The sequence below is a fragment of the Cydia strobilella genome, chromosome 8, assembly GCF_947568885.1.
Source record: "Cydia strobilella chromosome 8, ilCydStro3.1, whole genome shotgun sequence".
Classification (NCBI taxonomy): domain Eukaryota; kingdom Metazoa; phylum Arthropoda; class Insecta; order Lepidoptera; family Tortricidae; genus Cydia; species Cydia strobilella.
Genome location: NC_086048.1, coordinates 20,478,191 through 20,504,596, shown reverse-complemented (window position 1 = coordinate 20,504,596; position 26,406 = coordinate 20,478,191). Strand labels below are relative to the sequence as shown.

General features: G+C 43.3%; 4 protein-coding genes across 4 annotated transcripts; 1 reads left to right on the top strand and 3 right to left on the bottom strand.

Moving 5' to 3' along the window:
* Positions 1 to 1,651: 1,651 nt before the first annotated feature.
* LOC134743424 (proteoglycan Cow) lies at positions 1,652 to 14,637 on the top strand. The gene is made up of 12 exons (XM_063676815.1): positions 1,652 to 1,747; positions 3,511 to 3,693; positions 5,389 to 5,434; positions 6,719 to 6,821; positions 7,550 to 7,697; positions 8,106 to 8,255; positions 10,031 to 10,253; positions 10,322 to 10,420; positions 11,689 to 11,872; positions 13,450 to 13,653; positions 14,002 to 14,096; positions 14,303 to 14,637. Exons 1-12 carry the CDS (start codon positions 1,652 to 1,654, stop codon positions 14,506 to 14,508), a joined length of 1,737 nt encoding a protein of 578 aa, XP_063532885.1. The 3' UTR covers positions 14,509 to 14,637.
* A 192-nt stretch (positions 14,638 to 14,829) lies between these two features.
* LOC134743423 (putative lysozyme-like protein) lies at positions 14,830 to 15,997 on the bottom strand. The gene is made up of 2 exons (XM_063676814.1): positions 15,988 to 15,997; positions 14,830 to 15,641 (listed from the first exon to the last, which is right to left on the bottom strand). Exons 1-2 carry the CDS (start codon positions 15,995 to 15,997, stop codon positions 14,830 to 14,832), a joined length of 822 nt encoding a protein of 273 aa, XP_063532884.1.
* A 2,983-nt stretch (positions 15,998 to 18,980) lies between these two features.
* LOC134743420 (uncharacterized) lies at positions 18,981 to 19,428 on the bottom strand. The gene has a single exon (XM_063676810.1). The coding sequence runs from the start codon at positions 19,231 to 19,233 to the stop codon at positions 19,030 to 19,032; it is 204 nt and encodes a 67-aa protein (XP_063532880.1). The 5' UTR covers positions 19,234 to 19,428; the 3' UTR covers positions 18,981 to 19,029.
* Positions 19,429 to 21,583: 2,155 nt separating this feature from the next.
* Positions 21,584 to 21,897, bottom strand: LOC134743419 (uncharacterized). The gene has a single exon (XM_063676809.1). The coding sequence runs from the start codon at positions 21,825 to 21,827 to the stop codon at positions 21,654 to 21,656; it is 174 nt and encodes a 57-aa protein (XP_063532879.1). The 5' UTR covers positions 21,828 to 21,897; the 3' UTR covers positions 21,584 to 21,653.
* Positions 21,898 to 26,406: the final 4,509 nt, after the last annotated feature.

The window sequence follows — 26,406 nt, the reverse complement described above, 5'->3', positions numbered from 1 at the left end:
TTTTTTTAAATTTTTACTTGTTCCAATTCATGACTACTTATTGATGAGTGTTAATATTAGTTTCCTTTAACCATTGTAATCAACATAAAAACCTACTGTTAATGTAAGAATACGAAAAATATGCATATTTCATATTTTATTACTTACCTCTTCATCATTATAAGTATTATAACACGTTTATTTTTTAATGTTGAAAAACTGTTCTTAATACAAGTAAGTTGTCTGAATGGAACGGAACGCCTGTCAAAGAAGAGGCGTATTTTCTTACTGCAAGAATGTTTTAAGTTTCCAAAGGAAACATTCGATATTGTTTTTATAAATATACGATACACAAATAATCGTAAATAACGATATTTAGGTAATAATAGTACAATGTTTTAATATTTACAATTGTTTCTGTCTTGTAGAACATGCATTTGAAAAAAAAACTTTCATTGAAGTGGGTTCAATAATAATAACAAAATCTATTCTAGTCGAATAAAAGCTAGAAAAACACCTCTTCATAATGTCAATGTCAATGATGTCACAGAATTAATAATATAAAAGTTTCGAATTCCATTCCTTACTTGTTGTTTTTCTTATTTTTTCGCAACTGTATTAAAAAACGTCGTTCGATACACGTGCGGATATGTCATTCTTCACTCGGCCCGAGTCTTGTTACTCGCCTACGGCTCGTGGCAAGATATCTCGGTACTTATGAAGTAATGACATACTTTCCGCACTAGCATCGAAATGTACTATTTCCCCATCACAAAAAATGCACAGCGCTGCTATAGTTATTTGTTATACAAGGGTGCAAAGTTGTATTTTACCCGCGAGTGTGGAATTAAACACACGAGAAGTAAAATACATTTGCACCCGTGTGTAACACAAAACTTTTCCCCTCACTATAGCGAGGAAAGTGCAATATCCACAGGCGTTAGATCATCTTCATCAACTGGAATCACTCATTTTTTTACGATATTATAACAAAAAACTCTCGAAATTCTGTACTTTTACGTGAGAAGTTTTAAAGCAAAATTTTTGTTGTCAATGTTGACATTTCTGACGTATGAAATGTCAATGATGCGTTTTGAAATTGCATCGACTTAACTTGTGCGTTCAGAATTATATTTAACATAATTATTAAAAAACAAACGTTTATTATGGAATTTTAAGGTTTATGACTTAAATGATAATTAATATCGAACGAACCATTATTATGAGCGTTTTACGTTTTGTTATCTGTCAAGCTACTTAAACACGCTCCATTCAAGGTCAAATTACTTTCCCCACTAGTGGATAAAATGCGTTTTTCCCCGCTTGTTTTAAAGGATAAAAGACGGCTTTCCGAGCTAGTGAGGGGAAAAAAAAGTTTTCACTGACAGTGGCAGTAGGTATAGGTACAGTCGAGTTCATAAATGTGTATAAACTTTTTCACCTTATTGCAATGGACTAAGGTGTAGAAAAGTATACATATTTATGAGCTCGACTGTACCTATACTACCTAAAAGCTAAATAAACCGTGCTAAACTCATGTTTGGTCATCCATTTTGTTGTAATCGACACTTACAGACGGATTAGATTCGGGATTTATTGGGAGGGCCCGAATCCAGGTTCAAAACAACCCGGATCCAATACAAAATAGATTGCAATCAGTACGCAGCGATGTATGAGTGATGTATACGGCGGCGGCTGCGTGCCGCCGATCGATCGCGCGGCGCCGCGGCGGCTCGCCGCCCGCATTCGCAAATACGGACCAACCAGCGTAACCTGACCTCAGCAATCGTAACATACGCATATTCAAAGACTACCAATGTAGTGGTCTGTAAGATTTGTGGTCGTTCACACACGCATCTGCAAGTTAATCCGGTTTAAATCCTCTGCGGCATCAGACATTGATTGTTTTCTACACGGTCCCGGCCCCGGCTCCTGGCGGAGACGTGACCGAGTCCGCGCTCGCGGTGCAGCGGGATGGAGGCTCGCGAGGGGGGAGTGTGGGAGGAGGGAGGGAAAACTGGATGCCTTGGGACGAGCGGGAGTAGAGAAGAGAGCGCGTAGATAAGACACTTTATGTATAACTTTAGTTTAGTGGGGTACCGTACTATTTAATTATGGGTTCGATTGCGACTCTGTCGTAGACGAACGCTTAGGATAGGGGGAACTTTATTACAATACTAGCTTTTGCCCGCGACTTCGTCTGCGTGGAGTGAGTAATTTGGGAAGTTTATTTTTATCCAATCTGCTTTTTATCGATTAGCCATAAAACATTCAGGAAAGACGTAAATAATAAAATAATTCGTGTCATTAATGTATTGCTGTATTTTTTTTTATATTACCTATTTTATTATTTTCTATTGGCCGTTTCGCTACCTTCACACGGGCGTAAGGTGAAAAATTTATTTACTAGGTATTAATTTTTTTTATTATACAATAGTTCTTGTAGTACCTAACGAAACGGCCAAGCCACATATTTTGTTATTTTGACTAAAGGGCTTAGGGCTTGTAGAGTTAGAAGCTTGGCTCTACAAGAGATCTGATAACTTTATGACAGTGCGAGTCTTATGGTTTCGTTTTGGCAACATTAAATTTTACGTGAAAATGCTGTTTTTAGTGGGATTTCACTTCTTTTGGTAAGTTGCTTATGACAATCTTCCATCCCCTAATTTAAAGGGTTGGGGGTGGTGGGCATCTTTTATACGATTGTGAAATCCTTTTACTGATTCCCTATACAACTTCAACCCCCCTTTCCCCCTAACACCCTTTTCCACACCCTTTTCACCCTTAATGGGTGATTTTGGTGTTGAAAACTATTCTATATCCTTCCCCATAACAAAAACTATCTACATGCCAATGGGTATAGCCGTAGTATTGTTAGTATGGTGGTATGGGGCATCGGCCCCAGAAGCCAATTGATTGCCGTTTTGCCAATTTATTAGGTCAGATGTAAGATGCTATTTCACAAAATATTAACCCTAAAACGCTGCAGGTTTTTGAGAAAATAAAAAAAAGAACAAAATTGGTTTTCATTTTTTTATCTAAACTACTGAACCCATTTTTTGTAACTATACGTATTATGTAAGTAATCTAGACTCTAGATGTATTATAAAAAAAATGGAGTTCCAAATATCCTTATAAGTAGTAAAATTTTCGCTTTAATTTTTTATTATATTTCCGAGATAGGGACGGGTGATTAGTTTTGGGTATTTTATGTATTTATATTTAAACTAATACTCTATAACATATATTTTTTTCAAAAACATTCACTTCATCGTCATCACACGCTAGTCTAAGGTACAAATACAAATAAAATGTATAAATGTGTTTAGAGTGGAGTAGTTGCGGAAACAGTCTCTAAGAGGCGGCGTTCATGAAGGCAACGCACAAGAGGTGCGCATGCAGCCTTCATTGCTATTCACCAAAGGCTGCGCTGCGCTGTAACCTGGCCAGCTTAACTCAGCCTCGCCCACGCTTACTCGCCAGCGATCCCGCGGTCAGTTTACGGTGGGTGTTCCTTACAACCTTCCTTAGATTGGCGGTGGGGTGGGTGGTGGGTGCGCGAGCCGCAGTGTGCGGCGCGCCTCCACGCCGACCGACCGTCTCGACACAGCAGCCATGCGCGGAGTGCTACTCGCGCTGCTGGGCGCCGTCGCGCTGAGCCTGCCCGCCGCCGCGCGCCGTTCCGACCAGGACTTCGAGTTCGACGATGATGTGGTAGCAACCTTACCTCTAGTTCAGGGTCGGAGCAATTACAGCTAATGGCGGCCCGGGGGCGCCTCTGTGCTTCAATAATGCTCTGTGAATTGGGATCGTAACCGGTTAAAGGCAAAAATAGTTAAGAGGAAAACCGTGAAATTAACAATTAATCTTTGCCCTGGAGAATGTAGGATAGTAAATGATACCGGATAAACATCTATCAAAAGCAAAGTGGGCTGTAAACCTAGAGTAAATAAATAATAATTAATCCACGAATTAAATCCTAGAACTGTACTTTTTATCCCTCCTGTACCTCCAGGGCCAGAACCCTCCAGGGAAAAAATGTTTCACGGCTTTTACGATACGTCTATTGTGAGCTATACCTATTATGTATGTTGAAGTGTTTGTGGACTGTGGTAAATACGGGCGCTAATTAGCGCGCCTTTGTACGTGACCCGGAGGATTAAGGGCTCAGCCTTCGTATTTTCGCCAAAGAGAATAAATGCGGGAGCGCTTCGCTCGCTCGTCAATTATGAACGCGAGATGTTCGTTCCACGTTCCTTCTGTATGCACGGGGCCTAGAGCCTAGTTTAGTTGATGGAGCGTGAGTTCTGCGAGGCCATCAATGCGTCCCTTGGGCTTTTTTGTAGATATTAGGTACCTATGTATATGTAGGTATATGTAGTATTGTTTTGTGTAATGCAGTTACTTAACCCATATATTCTCGATTGAGTCGTTTTCGACCCGCTGGCAAAAACACTCTTACTCACTAAAATTAGTAGGAAAAAGAGCTCGTAACCTCTCAAGGAGTCTAGACCAAAGACTAAGTAATTCTGGGCATAGGTTAAATCTCACTTAAAAAAACCAATGCAATAAGTTGTAAATACGTCGTTACACTCGTTACAACTATCTTAATAATTCAACTGATTATCGACTATCGACTCTATTATTGACCGAAGCGTAGCGAAGGTTTACGCTTTGACTCTGGCATTTTGCTTTCGTACGAGTATGTCCGGATGTTTTCCTCTACAGGTCGCAATTCTCAACCGATTCTCATAAATTTTGTGACCAGATTCTATGATTAAGTAAATAGTTTTTTTTATTTGACAGTTCCGAACAACTGACAGGTCGATTACACCAAAACACTCACAAAACACTTATGCAATTACTTATTTGTTTTATAAAGGGGGCTGAGTTGTTGTTTTCTTCCTCTCGTGCTACTATTGATACCACAGCAAGCGAAAGATTCCAAAACTGAATTGAACCACGAGCGTAGCAATAGTGGTTCGAAAAGTGGAATCTTGAGCGTTGCGAGGGTTTCAAGGCACGAGGGTTAAACAAATTTTGCCAGCCAGTGAAACACAAAATTTTTCACCACACCAACGCAAGGAAAATATTGACTGTAAAATATCAAACAAAATCAATTCAAAATGAATGTTATGAGGTAAATGTTTATCATTCAAATTAACCATTTAAAAGTTAATTCTACCAGCCAACATAAGCTGAGGAAACAACTCAACATTTGCATTTGATTATACTCGTACTTTGTTTGCCACACTAGTGGATAAAATGCAACTTTCTCATCAGTTTTTGAAGAATCAAAAGAACTTTTACCAGCTGGTGTGGTGAAAAATAATATAAATAAACTCATAGGTAACAATTTAAATGAAGCAGGTGATGTTGAGTTGACGGAGGTTGTGTGATGTGTTGCAGGAGGGCACGGCGCGGCGCCCGCGGCGGTACCTGTTCGACCCGAACAGTACGTATACTATTATATACAAGTAGATAGTGGATCTACTAAGCTGTCTATTTTGGTTTATACTTAAGATACAATTGAAAGAAAATCGTATTAATTAAAAACAAAGAGAAGTAAAGATATCAACGAACCGCCACGACACCGGTGCACTTCGTTTCGGTAGAACTTAGATTTTCAATAGATACCTAGTTTTAGTGTTCAGTATTGACTCGAGTGTATTGACTCGTAGAAATGCATTGTGTACAATAGTGACTTAAATTAGCTTTTCAAATTTCGTAACTTAATTAAGCCATTCGATTGAAAAGTTCTTTATTATGCCACGGCAAATGGCACCAAATATAATGACCACAAAAAAAAAAACTAAACACCAAAAAAATAAGGTCTAAAATTACAAAACTACCACCTGCTTAAATCACGACTGCACTTCAAATTGTATACAAACACCAAAAATCATGAATGATCACCAAATATAATGAATAACCACCAAATCTTGAAGAGCAAATTAATGCGATATTTTTACCTAAATAAACCGCTATGATTACCAAAAAATGTATACATATTACCAAATAAAGTAAAATGATGCAAAATTTTACTAGCCCCTCCCGCTCAACCCCCCGTACCCCGCACCGTACGTTAGAACTGCGACCCTTACAGACACGAAATGCTACTATAAAAGTGGGTTGGATTAGGTTAGAACTGCGACCCTTACAGAAACGAAATGCTACCAGAAAAGTGGGTTAGCTTAGAACTGCGACCCTTACAGAAACAAAATGCTAGAAGAAAAGTGGGTTAAGTTAGGTTAGAACTGCGACCCTTACAGAAACAAAATGCTACTATAAAAATGGAGTTCTAATTTTGGTAATCATTAAGTATTTTTGGGTTTACAATGATTCGTTTGGAGTCATTTGCTTTAATAGGATAACAAGATTAAAAAATTAGGTTATAATTTCACATTAAAATGGAGTTCTATGTTTGGTGATGATTTCCTATTTTTGGATTAATAATGATTATTTTGGTGTTATTTGTTTTAAAAGGATAAAAAAATGGTACAAATTTGGTAATCATTTCTCATTAACTAGGAGTTCTTATTTTGGTGATCATTCATTATTTCTGGTGGTAAAAACGATTTTTTTTGTGTTAAATTTTACTAAATCTGGTGATCTGTTAAATACATGCCACGGCAAATTGCACTTTGCTGTGTAAACATTATAGTCAAAAAATTGAAATCCAAGCGAGCATATTAGGTACCTCTTGTGTGTTGTCATGTTGTGTTGTGTGTGGTTGCAGGCCCGCTGTGCCGCGCGCTGGTGTGCGCGCGCCGCGAGCAGTGCGTGCTGCGCGACGAGCGCACCGCGCTCTGCGCAGACCGCGCGCGTCTCCTGCGTAACGGGTATGTATAATAACAACTAGGTAGTAACAAGCCTAATCAAATAACAGACTCCGTCGCATGCGGTTTTTGTTACATGTCAGCATTTGATCGATTGATTGTACCCGAATTCGTTGAACCTCAGTAGTCTGCTATGTATCGCAAATCACATGTAAATAAAATAATTATGTCATCTTTGGAGCCTAGTATAACCCTTGCACAGATTTTGCTACAAAAGTGCGGTGGTATTATAAACATCATATTTACGCACCTTCACACCACCAAGCTAGATACCACAGCACAGACTTGGTAAACTGTCGCTTACCAAGTCTGTGCTGCGCTATCTTGGTGTGACTCTACTAACATCAACATACATGACTGGCCACTAATAGAATAAACCTTATTTCGCTTGCAATAAGATTTACGATTGTTCAGTTAATTGCGTCGACTATTACCTGCATTGTTACGTTGTATAATTGACAAACATATACATATATTCGTTCACTTTATATACATTGGAATTCAAGGAATATCAGCCTCTTGTTGTATGAGTATGACCCAGTGGACCCAAGTCAAGTGCCAAGTCAAGTCAAGTCAGTGTGCGTACTCAAGTACTTGGGTACGCACACTGAAAAACTTAGCGTAAATAAGTTAGATACATATGTATAGTTTGACATGCAGCACTGGCGAGTACTGTTCTTCCTTTGTTTACTGGCGAGGTCACTGCTAGCTGCTGTCTCGGAATGTTGCAGAGACGTGGTGGTGAACGCGGACTCGGAAGCGGCCCGCGAGGACGACGTGTTCTACGAGTCGTCCGCACCCGCACCCGCGGGCGGGAGCGGGAGCGGGAGCGGCGGCGACGAGCGCTGCGTCGGCTGCGGCTCCGTGCCAAGGGCACAGGTACCTACAGAAGCAAGAAGTAAGCGGGTCAGGTGCTCAAAATGATCTGCACACGCTTTTAAAGTGTTCAGGTTGTTTCGAAAATCCCACCCGCTTGGTTATTTTCGGTGCCGACTATTTTGTCAGGATCAAAATTTGCTAAGCAACCGAAGTGTTAGAAAATGATCCTGGCTATAGTTTTGTTTTAGGAAAATGTGACGACGATCATTTTGGTAATTTTCTGCTGCCGAATGCACCTAGCATTACATCTAATAGGTATACCATAATCACAACAGCCGACTGCAGTTGGAGCAAATAAACATGCCCTATTTTAGCCCTATTTCATCCGATTATGCATATACGTACCTACTGCAACTTACGGTTGCAGAATCACGGTTTAGAAGAATATAAAGACAATTTTCTGTGCAGTTCCTATGCGGCTCCGACAACCGCACATACTCATCTCTGTGCCGGCTCGACCTGCACAACTGCGTGCGTCGCCCCGCGCCACCCGTGGCGCTCGCGTGCCGCGGGTTCTGTCCCTGTCGCCACCGCACACCGGACTCCTCTGAACATGAGGTGATAATGCAAAAAATATTGAATCATTAGGCTCCGGACTAAACGTATTCGACCGGCAGATCGTGGCCATTCATACATTGCTCTCGACAGTTTCGACCAAATGTATGCACGGCCTTGGTTTGCCGCGTGGGTGCGTTTAGTCCGCGGCCTTATATAAGTACGATTTCCACCGAACGGGCGGCGTCGGAGCGCATTCGGTTGGGGTATAGCAAAGTTGGCTGCTCGCGCACGCGGACGGCTCCGGTCGCCCCGGTCGGACTCCATCGCTTCTCTCTGCTAACTCTGTACACTCAACTATAGTTAATCATAGATCTTCGTACATGGAAATTTGCCAAGGAGTGCCACAAGGTAGTGTACTAGGACCCCTACTTTTTTTGATATATGTCAATGACCTACCAGATATAACTACACATCAATGTACGCTGTTTGCTGACGACATATCAATTCTAGTGACATGTAATGATGAAATTCAATATAATAATGACATTAATAATACTATACAATCTATAATCGAATGGCTTGAACTCAATAATTTATCTATTAATCTTAATAAAACTCAATATATCCAATTCCGTAGTGTAAGAAACAACGGAAAGTCATTAGATGTCCGATACAACAATACACAAATTAAGGAAGTTGAAACTGTAAAATTCTTAGGAATCACCTTAGACATGAACTGTAGTTGGAAGAACCATATAGACACAGTGATAAACTGAGTGTGATAAACTGTTAAAATTTGTATATGTCCTGAAACGACTTCGCAACATATCTAGCTGGAACACAGTACTAATGGCATATCACGGATATGTAGCGTCTCAGTTAAGATATGGACTCCTTGTATGGGGTAATTCCACTGACACGAGTAGGGCTTTTATAGCACAAAAAAAATGTTTAAGGGCAATGTGTGGGGTACATCAACGAGAATCTTGTAGGCCATTATTCGCGAAGCACGAAATTTTGACATTACCATGTATGTACGTTTTTGAAGCTGCTGTTTTTGTAAAGAAATGCCCTTATCTGTTCAAAAAGGCTAAAGAGGTATACCATAGATGCACAAGAAACCCAAACAGACTTGTAATTGATTTTGTTCCCAGTAGTTCCCTTTTTATGAAAAACAGTTATTATATATGTATACAAATATTTAATGCTCTTCCAGATAATGTTAAGGATCTCCCTCTTAATTTATTTAAAACTCAACTTTATCGTTGGCTGGTAACTAAGATGTTTTACACTATAGATGACTTGTTTGCATGTAATAGTATTAAGTAGAATTTAGATAGGTTTAAGTTTAGGTTAAGTGTACATTTGCATGCTAACTAGCAAAATATGTCTTAGTGCAGAAATATGTTATCTATACCATCTCATTGTACCATATTTTAAGCAAATAAAGAATATTTATTCATTTATTTTTATTTATTTCTGCCATACATATTATACATAATGTATAGGCACATTGAGACATTGAAAATGCGCTCCTCCGCGCTGACTCCAGCCGGTCGGTGGGAAACGTACATTATCTAAAGTTATCAAACAAGCTGAACATTCTCTGCCTCATTGTAACGCGTTAAAACGTTAAAACCCTGAATGCTCGAGCTGCTAGTCCCTCGAGTCCCAAGGACGCGACATTGGGACATGCAGCAATGACAATTAACATTATGTATATTTTTTTCGTTGTCTGAGTACCTACAACACAAGCCTTATTGAGGTTACCGTGGGACTCAGCCAATTAGTGTAAGAATTTCCCTATAATATTAATTTATGAATGTTATATGCAGGAGTGGCACCGCCGCGGCCGCCGCCGCGGTCGCCGGCCGGCCTCGCGCGCCGGCGCCGGCCCCGAGCGGCGCCGCGAGCGCCCCGCCGGCGCCACCGCCCCCGCCCCCGCCCCCGCCGAGCCCGCCGCCGAGGGCTGCGCGCCCGACAAGATGGCCGACCGGCTGCTCGACTGGTTCTCCGTGCTGATGGACGAGGCTGGGGAATCGCCGCCGGACCGCCACGGTACGTATTACTTACGTAGGACTTGTATGTTGTTCGAATAACTAACTAAAACGTTATACTACCTGCAGGGTTCCCTCGTGACTGCAAGCCGGAGACGCGCTGGATGTTCGCGCACCTCGACACCGACGGTGACGGGATGTTGTCGTCCACCGAACTGTACGCGCTTAGTGAGTATCAAATTCAAACTTTACCAGTTAGAACGTTATTCACAGGGTTCCCTCGTGACTACGAGCCGTAGCCGCGCTGGATGTTCACGCACCTCGACACCGATGGCGCGCGAACTGCTAAGTATTTGGCCCCAAAAGTTGGCCAAAATCACTTGTTTTATTTTGGTTCTACTTCTACCCCCTTAAAGGGGGTTAAATTTTCACAGATGATGTATTTCTGTTGCTGCTATAACAACAAATACTAAAAACAAAATAAAATAAATATTTAAGTGTCCCATACAACAAACGTGATTTTTTAGGGTTCCGTAGTCAAATGGCAAAAAACGGAACCCTTATAGATTCGTCATGTCTGTTTGTCCGTCCGTCCGTATATATGTCACAACCACTTTTCTCTGAAACTATAGGAACTATACTGTTGAAACTTGGTAAGTAGATGTATTCTGTGAACGGCATTAAAGATTTTCACACAAAAATAGAAAAAAAAACAATAAATTTTGGGGGCTCCCCATACTTGGAACTAAAACTCAAAAATTTTTTTTCATCAAACCCATACGTGGATAGGTCTTCAAAAATGATATTGAGGTTTCTAATATAATTTTTTTCTAAACTGAGAGAGCGAGAGCCATTTCCAAAGTGGTAAAATGTGTGTCCCCCCCCCTGTAAATTCTAAAATAAGAGAATGATAAAACTGAAAACAAATATATGATGTACATTACCATGTAAACTTCCACCGAAAATTGGTTTGAACGAGATCTAGTAAGTAGTTTTTTTTAATACGTCATAAATCGTAAACCGCAATTTACCTTTCACTCACGTTTCACATAAAAAATACATTGTTAAAATTATGTAATGTACGGAACCCTCGGTGAGCGAGTCCGACCTAGAGGCGGCGTCTCGAAGAAAATGTTTTCGCACCTCAATGAAGTGCATGCACTTCATTGCGTTTAGTACGTCACTGGTCACTGACTAGTGGCGAGAAGCCACACATCCGACGGAAATTTAAAATAAATATTAAAAATTAAAAATGCCTTTGTGCGTAATGATAATTTCTAATAATACCTATAAATAAACCGAATAAAAGCAATATAATAACATTGCACTAAAAAAACTGTTTAGATTATTTAGAAATTTCACTTAAAATCGCTCGCGGCCTGACGCCATTTTGCTTTGGCGCATAGAATCATAGGGTTTCGGCGGCTCTTTATTAGCGGGTTGTTGCGGGTATTTGTAGGTAAAATCTCGACGAAATCTGGTACCAATGTTTCCAGGGCACGACTCGCGCGAGCGCTGCCTGCGGCCGTTCCTGTCGGGCTGCGGCGCCGGCCGGGCGGGCTGGTGCGGCTGTCTGCGCCGAGCCACGCGACCCTGCCTCGCCCTGGCTAGAGCACACGCGGCCAGGGCGGCGGGGGGATACGTGCCCGCCTGCGACGCGGCCGGCTACTACCGGCCCAGGTAACATACTATACAGGCTGGTGCGGCTGTCTGCGCCGAGCCACGCGACCCTGCCTCGCCCTGGCTAGAGCACACGCGGCCAGGGCGGCGGGGGGATACGTGCCCGCCTGCGACGCGGCCGGCTACTACCGGCCCAGGTAACATACTATACAGGCTGGTGCGGCTGTCTGCGCCGAGCCACGCGACCCTGCCTCGCCCTGGCTAGAGCACACGCGGCCAGGGCGGCGGGGGGATACGTGCCCGCCTGCGACGCGGCCGGCTACTACCGGCCCAGGTAACATACTATACAGGCTGGTGCGGCTGTCTGCGCCGAGCCACGCGACCCTGCCTCGCCCTGGCTAGAGCACACGCGGCCAGGGCGGCGGGGGGATACGTGCCCGCCTGCGACGCGGCCGGCTACTACCGGCCCAGGTAACATACTATACAGGCTGGTGCGGCTGTCTGCGCCGAGCCACGCGACCCTGCCTCGCCCTGGCTAGAGCACACGCGGCCAGGGCGGCGGGGGGATACGTGCCCGCCTGCGACGCGGCCGGCTACTACCGGCCCAGGTAACATACTATACAGGCTGGTGCGGCTGTCTGCGCCGAGCCACGCGACCCTGCCTCGCCCTGGCTAGAGCACACGCGGCCAGGGCGGCGGGGGGATACGTGCCCGCCTGCGACGCGGCCGGCTACTACCGGCCCAGGTAACATACTATACAGGCTGGTGCGGCTGTCTGCGCCGAGCCACGCGACCCTGCCTCGCCCTGGCTAGAGCACACGCGGCCAGGGCGGCGGGGGGATACGTGCCCGCCTGCGACGCGGCCGGCTACTACCGGCCCAGGTAACATACTATACAGGCTGGTGCGGCTGTCTGCGCCGAGCCACGCGACCCTGCCTCGCCCTGGCTAGAGCACACGCGGCCAGGGCGGCGGGGGGATACGTGCCCGCCTGCGACGCGGCCGGCTACTACCGGCCCAGGTAACATACTATACAGGCTGGTGCGGCTGTCTGCGCCGAGCCACGCGACCCTGCCTCGCCCTGGCTAGAGCACACGCGGCCAGGGCGGCGGGGGGATACGTGCCCGCCTGCGACGCGGCCGGCTACTACCGGCCCAGGTAACATACTATACAGGCTGGTGCGGCTGTCTGCGCCGAGCCACGCGACCCTGCCTCGCCCTGGCTAGAGCACACGCGGCCAGGGCGGCGGGGGGATACGTGCCCGCCTGCGACGCGGCCGGCTACTACCGGCCCAGGTAACATACTATACAGGCTGGTGCGGCTGTCTGCGCCGAGCCACGCGACCCTGCCTCGCCCTGGCTAGAGCACACGCGGCCAGGGCGGCGGGGGGATACGTGCCCGCCTGCGACGCGGCCGGCTACTACCGGCCCAGGTAACATACTATACAGGCTGGTGCGGCTGTCTGCGCCGAGCCACGCGACCCTGCCTCGCCCTGGCTAGAGCACACGCGGCCAGGGCGGCGGGGGGATACGTGCCCGCCTGCGACGCGGCCGGCTACTACCGGCCCAGGTAACATACTATACAGGCTGGTGCGGCTGTCTGCGCCGAGCCACGCGACCCTGCCTCGCCCTGGCTAGAGCACACGCGGCCAGGGCGGCGGGGGGATACGTGCCCGCCTGCGACGCGGCCGGCTACTACCGGCCCAGGTAACATACTATACAGGCTGGTGCGGCTGTCTGCGCCGAGCCACGCGACCCTGCCTCGCCCTGGCTAGAGCACACGCGGCCAGGGCGGCGGGGGGATACGTGCCCGCCTGCGACGCGGCCGGCTACTACCGGCCCAGGTAACATACTATACAGGCTGGTGCGGCTGTCTGCGCCGAGCCACGCGACCCTGCCTCGCCCTGGCTAGAGCACACGCGGCCAGGGCGGCGGGGGGATACGTGCCCGCCTGCGACGCGGGCGGCTACTACCGGCCCAGGTAACATACTATACAGGCTGGTGCGGCTGTCTGCGCCACTACTGTCAGGTAACACTATCGTCTTTGAGCTGTAAATGTCGAACTCGTGTGGCGTTTTCAGATAGTCGTGAGCACCTCGGCCGCTCCGATATATCTTATGGCGACTGTTATGTACCGTACCTATAGCAATAAATATATTAGTAATACCTATTTTTATATGTATATATTGCAGGCAGTGCCACGCCGCGCTGGGCGTGTGCTGGTGCGTGGACGCGCACGGGCAGGAGCTGTCCGGCTCGAGGGGCAAGGGCGCGCCGCAGTGTCCCGGTCAGTCAACGATTCACTAGCTTTTATAATACCCGCGCTTCCTAATAAATTCACGTTGTTTCATTGCTCTACCAACTTCCCGTATCACACGATAAATAAAACCTTACGTCATTAATTATTCTCACTTCCGTAGTATTAAAGATTGTAACGTATCGGCGAACGCTGTAATTACAACGTTTTAGTATAATAAACAATAATAATTGCAGGCGAAAAGCTGTCAGCGAACGCTATCAGCTTGAGCAACGAGACGGGCGAAGACGCGCAAGAAGCGCAGGAGCGAGCGCTGGACCCCGCCCCCCTCGACGCGGCCCCCGCCCCCGCCCCCGCCTCGCGCGGCGCGCCCGCCGACGACGAGGACGAGGACGCGCTCGCGCTTGGCGCCGGCAGCGGCGACGCCGAGCTGCGCTTCTGAACGTGAACACTCAACACCAAGCGCGACCGACACCGTACACACTACCCCACCACACCGGGACCGTTGTTATATTATTGCCCCCGCCCCCCTCGCCCCCGCCTCGCGCCCGCCGACGACGAGGACGAGGACGCGCTCGCGCTTGGCGCCGGCAGCGGCGACGCCGAGCTGCGCTTCTGAACGTGAACACTCAACACCAAGCGCGACCGACACCGTACACACTACCCCACCACACCGGGACCGTTGTTATATTTTTTTTTTTTTTATTTTATTTTATTTCCACACATACAATTATCATTACGGGATATTATTATTATTATTATATTATTGCCCCCGCCCCCCTCGCCCCCGCCTCGCGCCCGCCGACGACGAGGACGAGGACGCGCTCGCGCTCGGCGCCGGCAGCGGCGACGCCGAGCTGCGCTTCTGAACACTCAACACCAAGCGCGACCGACACCACACACTACCCCACCACACCGGGACCGTTGTTATATTATTGCCCCCGCCCCCTCGCCCCCGCCTCGCGCCCGCCGACGACGAGGACGAGGACGCGCTCGCGCTCGGCGCCGGCAGCGGCGACGCCGAGCTGCGCTTCTGAACACTCAACACCAAGCGCGACCGACACCACACACTACCCCACCACACCGGGACCGTTGTTATATTATTGCCCCCGCCCCCTCGCCCCCGCCTCGCGCCCGCCGACGACGAGGACGAGGACGCGCTCGCGCTCGGCGCCGGCAGCGGCGACGCCGAGCTGCGCTTCTGAACACTCAACACCAAGCGCGACCGACACCACACACTACCCCACCACACCGGGACCGTTGTTATATTATTGCCCCCGCCCCCTCGCCCCCGCCTCGCGCCCGCCGACGACGAGGACGAGGACGCGCTCGCGCTCGGCGCCGGCAGCGGCGACGCCGAGCTGCGCTTCTGAACACTCAACACCAAGCGCGACCGACACCACACACTACCCCACCACACCGGGACCGTTGTTATATTATTGCCCCCGCCCCCTCGCCCCCGCCTCGCGCCCGCCGACGACGAGGACGAGGACGCGCTCGCGCTCGGCGCCGGCAGCGGCGACGCCGAGCTGCGCTTCTGAACACTCAACACCAAGCGCGACCGACCCGTACACACTACCCCACCACACCGGGACCGTTGTTATATTATTGCCCCCGCCCCCCTCGCCCCCGCCTCGCGCCCGCCGACGACGAGGACGAGGACGCGCTCGCGCTCGGCGCCGGCAGCGGCGACGCCGAGCTGCGCTTCTGAACACTCAACACCAAGCGCGACCGACACCGTACACACTACCCCACCCACCACACCAGGACCGTTGTTATATTATTGCTCTTCCTATTTGAGGATACGATTATAATATGATAAGGAGCCGACAGATGAGCGACGTCGCCCCCACATGTATCGACGTGCTTAAATAAGGGTGTAGAAGTAGGTTAATAGTTAGGTGTCATGTTCGGGTGTTACCGAACGACATGGTGGACGACGTACATTTCTAGGCCCGGATATTTTTGATGGCGACGGTAGATGCAGTTTATACTGGGAAAACAAAATACAATTTTAACAATTTACTAAAGCTGTAAAAAATCTACATGTATATACGTCCTCTTGATTTGTTCTTTCTCTGTTTGGAAATATGGGCACTGTTCCTGATGAGTCCGACTGATGCCTTTGAGACGATGTACGGTCGGCGGCAAAAGTACATGAACAATCTTCAGCTCGCGACAAAAAAAATTTCATGAAACGGTACAATACGATGAAACTGTCTTTGAAATGCTTAATATGTTTTCGACGAATGTCATTTCAATTTACTATTTATACTTACTAAAACTTACTTAAACTATGTAGGATTTCGCCGCATGCTACCTGACAAAGCGGACCATGAGTAGCCTCAGCGGATAGATTACGTAAACACTAGATATTCTAATTAGGTTCAGATTAGTCGAGGATATGACTCCGGTCCGGTTGAATGAATGACCTTGTCAACTAAAATGATAGCAGGTCCAAAGTCTAAAGGGACCTGTATCTGGCCTAAACCGTTTGCTCTTTTGAAATATTTACCGTCCAAAGAACAAACACAATGGATCAATATAAATTAGCAAAAGGTTGTTAAGTACTTAGCTACTCTTCTGAGATAGGTATTGTTAATTTTTGTTTCATTTAGCTAAAGTATCTCTTTCGTTTCCGTGTAGGAAGCTTTCATAGAATAGTGTCAAATTTAAATGTTGTATTAACAGGCTGATTCAAGCTACGTAACGGGCTATGTACTTAATAAAATATATTTATAGGATATGTTAATGTTGAACCATTAAATGTTTTGGAGTGTGAAGTGTCAGACTAGAGGGTCTGTGTAAACTTGTAGGTAATAGTAATAAAGATAGAATAAGCCTATAAATGTTTGATATTACTATAGTGAAGCCCTGCTCCGTGCTCCGAGGCCGGGACGAGAAGGACCTCGGTAAAGTCGGTAACAAGTCACATTAGGTAGACAATTATTTGCACTTTTTTAAATCTCACTGTATGTAATGTAACAATATAAATAAAATTTAATGTGTATGGTACTTAATAACAAAATGCTTGTTTGCTTTTCCCATATTCCATCTCCCCATAATAAACTTTGTATAGCCACAGAATAAATAATAGTACTTACTAGTAACACTTACAGAAAGGACACTTCCTACAAAACTGAAGTTTGACAGTGATTCAGGGACGAATGATGCTGTCCCTTTCTAAAGTATGGCACTATGGATTGTCAAAATTAATGCTAAAAAGTAATGAAATAAATTCATTTGTATTTAAAATTCAAGTCATTATCTTATCTGTGGTCGTACACGCAAAGGGATGTCAAGTTCACACAGTGTCAACTGTCAACCCTAATAACCTCTTGCTCTCATCGCAGAATGAACATGGCCACTTTTGCGCATCTGTGGTACCCGATTTTGGTCGTCCCACAAACAAGCATTCATTTGCTAAAATATTATTTTCTTCGGTTGTTTACGGAATCAAAACCAGGATTTTGGATAAAACTTAATGTCTTATAAGTTATAAATTATCTGACTAAAATTATGCGATATCATTTCAATATACTCTGTCGTATTCTTGGGCGCGACTGATCGGAGCGGCGCGCGAGCAATCTTATATAAGACCTATACACCATACGGGCGGTGACCGCGAGACATCCTATAAGCTCGGTCTATGTGCTAAAAATAGTACAAAAATACACTATTTACAAAAAAATTGTTTCATTAGTATGGACATACCTGCATTTAACAACCCTGAATCGGTTAGGGCAAAAGACTTGTATAATTTGTGATACTTACTCAACTTATCTATACACATTAATCAGTTATTAAATTTGTGTTATTAACGCCTGTGGATGTTGCATTTTTCTCGCTATAGTGAGGTGAAAAGTTTTATGTTATACACGGGCGCAAATATATTTTACGTCTCGTGTGTTGAAACACTCGCTACGCTCAGGATTCTATTTTAGAACCACTCGCTTCGCTCGTGGTTCAAACACACTTCGTCGCTTGTTCGTGTTAGAAACACTCGCGGGTAAAATACAACTTTGCACCCTTGTATAACAAATAACTATTTTCTAATAATGATCTGGGGCTTTATTTCATGCATGGTGCGAAATAGGTAATTAATTTTAAATAGTGTGTAATACCCTATTATGCAACATCATAATTATTATTTCAACTTTAGAAGTGGACTATGTATAATTGTATATTATACACAGTATTTTGACAAAAGTACTAAATATTGCTTACATAAAAAAGAAAGATTGAACAATGATGAACAAATAATTTTTGAAATATCATCATCATTATCAGCGAGATAGAAAAATGTGAATAAAATTTCACGTTTTCAACATAGTAAATGTATGGAAAGTTTTTTTTTATTTGTGGCTTTTTAGTACATTACCGTAAATATAGGAAGGAAACTATTGATACTGGATAGGAATGGAATCAATTGGCATAAAAAAGCATGTGATAATTAAAAGTTTTAATTTTCATACAAATTGTATGGGAAGTTTTCCTCGATTTGTGGCTTTTCTAGCCGTAAACTTTTTTTTGGTCCAATACAATCTTTTGATCCTTGATAGGAATGGGATCGATTCGCATAAAAAAAAAGCTTGCCAAAAATGACCTTTTCCGCGCATCCTGTATGTTTTTTCCAAAATCTGTAAAGGCCAATCTTCATTAATTTGAAATTGAGGGAAGGTCTACTAAGACCATTTTCGCGTAGCAGCACGGAATCTGGTAGTAAGAAAATCCACCCTGTATGACTGAGGCTCACCTTTACCTTAAATTACAGCTGAGGCTGGTGAAAGAAAAGTACCTACTTCCACAATAGTAGGACAAAATGTAGCAGCAGTTGTCTAATACGCAGTTCGATATTGTAAAACTGCGCATTACGCTGCCTTCAAGTTCAAGGTCATAAATGAAACAAAGCAGTTAGCGACTGCTAATTCTTATAATTATAATTTACAGGACACTAGACAACTTAGGATCGTGTGGTGGTCGCTTGTGGTTCTCGTTCCTGTGATTCGTTCGCGAACTTGCTGCCGTAGAAGGGGATGTATGTGACGAACACGCGCCAATCAGTCATGTAGAGTAGCCCGAGGAACGCCGCACCGCCGAAGCCGGCTCCTGACCTTGCGAACGACGCCGCCATCTCGGCGTGCCTCTTGCCCAGCCGTCCCAGCATCTTTTTGCTTTTTTTCGAAGGATTTAGGGAGATCTCAATAGTCTCAGTACGAGGGATGAGGTGTTTTTTTTTTTTTTTTTTCCTCTGGCTTTTACTCTCTGCAATTTGGCACAGGATGAATTTGCCAATGTCGGTGTTGACTTTCACACGTGAGGAGAATGTTTGGTATAGTACTTTTGTATTTTTGGGAGGATGTGGTTGGGAAAATCTAAAAACAAATCACAGACAAACACACTTAGAGGATATAACCAAATGGAGTAGCTATTAACGGGTGTTACCCTCTGTCGAAAATAGTCGGCCAATGGTCATACACCATGTATGGACTGACGTTTATCTGACATGGCTATTTTTACGTTACGTATACATTTGACTTTCCCCTCCCCCGCAAAAATCGGCAGACTTTTTTGTACAGAAAAGTACAGGCAAGGCGTCTCCATTTGGTTATATCCTCTAAGCAAACACATGACATGACAAATACAAAAATTAGCAAAAAAGCGCCAACATGAAGGAAGTGGATGGAAGAGTAGAAAACGATATAATTTAAACGATCTGCAAAATATTCTTATGGTGATGAACAAAGATATATATTTGGTCAGCCAAAATGTATATATATATATATACTTGGTCAGCACCTTAATTAAGGTTAGCAAGTAGGTAACCTTAAGTTATAGTTGACTATAACTCCGTGAGACTCAAACATTTTAAAATTATTTTTAAACGGGTTACACGTATTATTAAGTCGAATAGCTCGACATGTTTCGAGCGGCCGTGCGAGTCGGGCTTTGGCCCGCAGTGCACGGCGCCCTCGACCAGTGAAGACGTGTCGTTGCTCCGTGAAGAGGATCCTCGTAAATGAGGGCTAACGCGTATGAATTCGCCGCTAGCGGCGCTAGTGTAGATGGTGGTCTTTTCCATAGTTCGAAATGTCAAATGTCACTTGTCACTTTAATGACTGACAGCTGTTCTTTAGTCTTTTGGACCACCATCAACAGAGGCGCCAACTGGTGAGCAAAAAAACGATAGCCCTCATTGGATCAAACATGACGAGCTATTTGACATAATAATCGTGAGTGACCCGTTTTAAAATAATTTTAATATGAATTATTTTTGTTTAAATTGACTGTATTATTTTGACTTACCTTGTAGGCCAGGAAAAGTGATTGTGAAAAGAGATTTAATTTGTTACAAGTTTTAGTCAGTCAAGTTTTTCGATATCTTGTATAGTTTTTGAGATATCCGCTCTTGAAGGTTTATTTAGGGCTTTCATTTTTATCTTGATTATATTATTATCTACATCAGTGAAGCTGCTAGGCCGGGTTTGGGATCGTTTTCGTATAAATCGGGGGTGCTGAATTCATTTATGGTATGGTATGGTGATGATATCGAAAAACTTAAGAAACTTGTAACAAATTAAATCTCTTTTCATTTGGTATAAGTGGCCAAGTCGCTCAGACGCATAGTTTCCGAGATATAATCGAAAAACCGAAAAATGGAACCTTCAAACCCCCCTCCCCCCCAGCACCAGGGTTACGGCCGGGGACTTTTTATATGTTCATCTCCTAACTAGTTCAAACAAAGCTACAAAGTTTAAAATTGTGTTCCTAGCATTTCCCTCTATACCTTCTTATTGCTTGGCCTATTGATTTAATTATTTTTATTTTCAGGACCCTGGACCACATGACTATTATTAGGCCTGACTGTATTATTTGTATTACCCGACTGCTTGTCTGCCTCTGTCGGGTCAATTACAATTTTTTTAGGGGAAGGGTCCAGCTTGGTGGGTGATAAATCCAAGTTATGTTTACGTGAGACTGTCTCCCAGTTCATGTCATTATCATCAGCCTCATCTGGAGGCTTCTTCTTGTTACCGTCCATCTAAATGGCTATAGGATTATAACATATTGTATTATATTTGGACAGAGTAGCATGGCGGTCTTTGGTGTCGGAGGCCAAGATCCACTTCGGGTTGTCGCGCCACGGCAGTAAGTAAATATTATATTTAAATATACCACCACCTGATTAGTAAATAAGGAAAGTTGTTTTATTTATGGGAATATATAAAAACGAACCACTCACTTAACGCGCTACTCCTCAAAAACCAAAATGTATGGGAAGATTGGGAAGATCCGCGGATCCGGATAATTTCATAATTTCGGATTCGGAATGCAAATCCTAATTACAGCTAACAGCTAAGGCTGGTGAAAGAAAAGTACTTACACAATAGTAGAACAAAATGTAGCAGCAGTGTCTTATACGCAAAGTTCGATATTGTAAAACTGCGCCTTGCGCTACCTTCAAGTTCAATTAAAGCTACTACTTACATAAGGTCTGTAAATGAAACAAAGGAGTAAGCGACTGCTAATTCTTATAATTACAAGTTACAGGACACTAGACAATAAATTAGGATCGTAAGGTTAAGGTTACTCCTGCTTCTCGTTCGCGAACTTGCCGCCGTAGAAGGGGATGTAGGTGACGAACACGCGCCAATCCGTCATGTAGAGCAGCCCGAGGAACGCTGCGCCGCCGAAGCCCGCGCCCGACGTTGCGAACGACGCCGCCATCTCGGCGTGCCTCTTGCCCAGCCGTCCCAGCATCTTTTTGCTTTTTTCCAAAGGATTTAGGGAGACCTCGATACGAGGGATGAGAAGATTGAGAAGTGTGTTACGTAAACGTCAAATGTCAATGTCACTGTTTTTTTTTTTTCAAAAATCAGATGGCATTTGTATGTTACCCTGAACGCTAGTGTTTTGAGCAACTGCATTATAAAGCTCCCTCCACACTCGTGCGCGAACCGCGGCGCGTTCGCATTCGCGCCGCGTAGTCTGGAGCGAGCTTATGATTTTTAGTATTTTTTAGTCAGTTATGGCAGAATTTAAGGGCTTGGTAAAACATATTTATAAATAATCAATATAATTGGTCAAGAAAATCTATTTAAATATAGTTTTTTTAAATATAGTTTTTTTTTATTTTATTTAAATCGTGTCAGTAGAAAAAGGCACGAAATTACAATTTTTTATTGGCACGACAAATTTTCGCGCATACATTTTTTAAATTTGCCGCTTTTTTCTACTGACAAGATTTGCTTGACCAACCAACAGGCCCCTCCAGACTATGTGCGCGAATCGCGGCGCGACTTCGCGGAGAGAACCTGTCGCGACGTTGACTGACGTTGACGTATGACTCCACACTCGCAAACTTCACAGCTATTTCACAGTTTGGTTCGCGTCAAGATGGCGGAACAGCATCAGCTGATCGAGTTTAACTGCTAGTTATCTATCTATGGCATCATACGTGATTTAGCTATTTTTCCATTTTGTTTTGTTGTAAAACCGTAAAATATAGCCGCTTTATATAATATAATTATAATCATTATTTGTCTTGCCACATATGAGTCAAAATTATTAAAACCTCATTCTTCACACAGAATGATGGTTGCTAAGCAACAATGTTTTTCTAACAGTTGTGTCAGATTACCTAACTATTTCGATTCAATATATATGTTGTACATTTTCTTTAGAGCATTCGTTTAATTTATAATACGTATTAATTTCCATACTGGTAGTCTCCATTGCTTCCAAAATATAATAACGCGTCTCTGACTTTAATAGGTGATGTGCCAAGCATAATGGATCATAATTTAACGACTACAAAATTGTTGATCGGAAGTCTCGAAGGCAAAAGTAATTGGTCAACTTGGAAATATAAAATATGTATCGCCTTAAGGTGGTTCGATTTTCATACAAAATTCAATCTGCTTTAATTAAGGCACTACACACTATTACTACACAAATATTTGCTCATTTATCTACTTTCGAATATTCGTTTGCGCTAAATTAATAGAAAAACTTTGTTTCATACAGAAATCATACATAAATCAACGTAATTTTTTCATCAATTTTACGTATGTGTGTGTCACAAATGTCGTGTACAAATACGTTGCGTGCGGCGTTGCCACTCTATGACGTTGGCGACGTTGCCTGGCCGACCTGGCAGGATTTGCAGTGCCGTCATGTTTAGTGCATTTTTATTTGACAGTGTTGACACTGACACATCGGGTCATGTTTATTGTGACTTATCAACATGGATACCTACATCTATGCTTATCAATTTGTTTGTATAAATTGAAAATGATAGCAACGTCTAAATCAAGTTACAAAAATCATCGGTGTTCTGGTCTGCGTTTTCGTTTTCCAGAAAAATTCAGACTCAATTGAAGCGGAATTCATGATGGTGAAGTTTCGTAAGGTAGGTACAGTTTCATTCCTTCATTGTACATTGTAATTTTCTCGTGCCGATCTTTTTAGAAAATAATTCTCACTTCTTCCGTAATGGTAGATATAAGCAGTGAACAATACCTATATAATGTAGTTATTACTGTTTTGGTTGCCGAATAGTCAATGTGTCACTAACTCTAGGTTTTTTTAGGTATTGTGCAAAATGAAGACATTCTTGGAAATAAAATGTTTTCCTTCATTAGCCAGAAAAAATCAGGACATCCTCACTGCAATAAAGGAAAATAAAACTTTTCGTGGGGATGAAAATTATGGAATTTTGTCTATGAATGAAAAACACAATTATTACTAGGTAAGTAAATGATAACTTTATTAGAATCCATATTGTTGCATCATCTTTCTTCCTATAACATTAGAGATTTTGTGCTATCATGATATTATTTTTCTTTCAGGTACAGGGACAACTACGGATAACAAATATGAAAAAATGTTATTTCATTTGTTGTGTGAATCCATCTACACCAACAAGACGTAGGCCTCCCCAGGGATCTCCACAACGACTGGTCTTGCAAGACCGGCCAAAATATCGAGAAATAAATAATATAAATAAACATGATAAATATCCCGTTTTCTATAATAGTTATAATTAGAAGGCCATGCAATGTTGTTACTCACTGTACCTACTTGAATCCAAAAAAAATATATAAAAAAGTTTTAATTTTATTTTACAATTACTACTTTATTATTAGTACATTACGATACAAGTGCGAAAAGTAGGAAATTGGCAACGAGTGGCGATAAATTGAAACACGACCGAAGGAAGTGTTTTAATCGACACGAGTTGCGAATTACCTTTTCGCACGTGTATTGTACAACGTTTTACAGTACATAATTATGGCCCTTTACATTTTCGACATATGCACGTATTGTACTAATTACCGCACTAGGGCGGTAACGTATATGTAGCACCATATGTACTAAAAAGTATTTTACAGTACATATGGTGCAACTTTCTCGCCCTAGTGCGTAAAGAGCACTTTTCATGCATATGTCGAAAGTTTAAAGGGCCATATGTACTGTAAAACGTTGTACGATACACGTGCGAATAGGTAATTCGCAACTCGTGTCGATTTAAAACACTCTCTGCGGTCGTGTTTTAATCTGTCGCACTCGTTTCGAATTTTCTCTTTTCCGCACTTGTATCGTAAATAAATATTTCAAACTGCAAGGGTACGATGATAGATCTCAATTCAATATAATTTTGCAACATTTGGCATTATTAGGTTATAAATTGTATGGAGATGAAATCTATCATCGTACCCTTCCAGTTTGAAAAATACTATAGAGGCTGGGCAGTAAGGGATTGCTTTACTTGGAGAACTATATTTAGCGCTTTAAAAAAAAACTGATACCTACTTACAAACCTGGACTTCCTTGGGCTAGTGCTACTAAGAATCGTCAGTATTCTCCATCCTTTCTGAGTTGGAAGAACCCAAAAAGGTGAGATTTGTGAAAGTCAGGTTTTCAATATATGTGGCGTTTTCAACCAAACGGGTACCTACTTATTGTTGTCATATTTCCATAAAGCTTCAAAATGAAATCAACCTAATCGACAACCGACAATGTGGTACCTTTTAGTTCAAAACGTCACATATTTTTATAAAACGTTATAAACTAATTTATTAATAATACTGAATATCTGGGAGAAAAAGGAAACATAAGTAAAAACTCAAAAACGCTCGTTTTCCCAGAGATAAGACCTAGCTAGATTAGATCGAACCCCTTACAGCAAATTTCATCGAAATCGTTAGAGCCGTTTCCGATATCACTGAAATATATTTCGGTTATATCGGAATCGGACAAGAATTCGAAGAATAAAAGGTATAAGAAACATAAGATAACACAAAATGGACAAAAAAAGTACCCCTGACGTACCAGTCTCGAACCCGAATCCTCTTGCACGTATTTCCACGAACATACCGCAACGCCATTGCAGCATACTTACACTGCATGAAATTGTCTACTACAAGCATCACGGAAACACTGTTTGCATGTGTGAGTAATAGTAGGAAATAGCATGACAGAAACACTCTGTCGACTTTAAAAGTGTTTTTTGCACTAATGAAGTATTCAATGTTTATTATAATAGTTCAATATTTATGTAAAGAGTGCGCTAAACATACTTTTAAGTATACAGATACCAACACTATTCCACAAAAAAATTAAACCTGAAAATTTGCGAAAGTGACGCCATCTAGCGGGGTTTAAGCTTTGGGTAACCTAGTCGAACCACCTTAAGGAGCATTCCAAATGCGTTGGATGTTGTCGAAGGTAAATTAACGAAGCCCGCTCATGTAGAGGAAGCAGCAGCGGCAGCGGGGGCAGGAGACCAGCTTGCTACCTATACGAAGGCTGACTGTAGTGCTTTGCTCCTCTTAACAAGCAACATGACTGATGATACTCTTCAAAAAGTCATGCGGTACAACACTGCTCGAGAAGTCTGGTTAGAACTCCACAGATTGTTTGACGGGACTAGTGAAGATAAAAGCTATAATTTATGCATGAGCTTCTTCGGATTCAAACGGAACTCAAAAGATGACATAGCGACGCATATGAGTAAATTAAAGAATATTTGGTCCGAACTTAATCAAGATTTGAAAAAAGATGAAAATGAGTTAACAGAACTCCTCTTGATCTGTAAAATTCTTGACACACTAAGCGAGGAATATTCATCATTTAAAAGTAGCTGGCTCTTGGTTCCGAAAGCAGATAGAACAATAGAGAGTTTAACAAATCATCTTTGTGCTTACGAAAGATCAATCAAAGGTAATTCCGTACCTGAACAAGAAGCATTAGTTGCTCACTCAAATAATGTACGAGTAATTGATAAGAAGAACAAAGATAAGAAGATTAAATGCAATTACTGTTCAAAAATCGGTCA

What these genes read in the sequence shown, in the direction of transcription:
- LOC134743419 (XM_063676809.1), bottom strand. Translation starts at nt 21,827, where the DNA reads ATGCTGGGACGGCTGGGCAAGAGGCACGCCGAGATGGCGGCGTCGTTC.
- LOC134743424 (XM_063676815.1), top strand. Translation starts at nt 1,652, where the DNA reads ATGAGTGATGTATACGGCGGCGGCTGCGTGCCGCCGATCGATCGCGCG. An exon ending in GTACCTGTTCGACCCGAACA is followed by an intron (nt 5,435 to 6,718) that starts GTACGTATACTA and finishes GTGTGGTTGCAG; the next exon opens with GCCCGCTGTGCCGCGCGCTG. An exon ending in GCCGGCTACTACCGGCCCAG is followed by an intron (nt 13,654 to 14,001) that starts GTAACATACTAT and finishes TATATATTGCAG; the next exon opens with GCAGTGCCACGCCGCGCTGG.
- LOC134743420 (XM_063676810.1), bottom strand. Translation starts at nt 19,233, where the DNA reads ATGCTGGGACGGCTGGGCAAGAGGCACGCCGAGATGGCGGCGTCGTTC.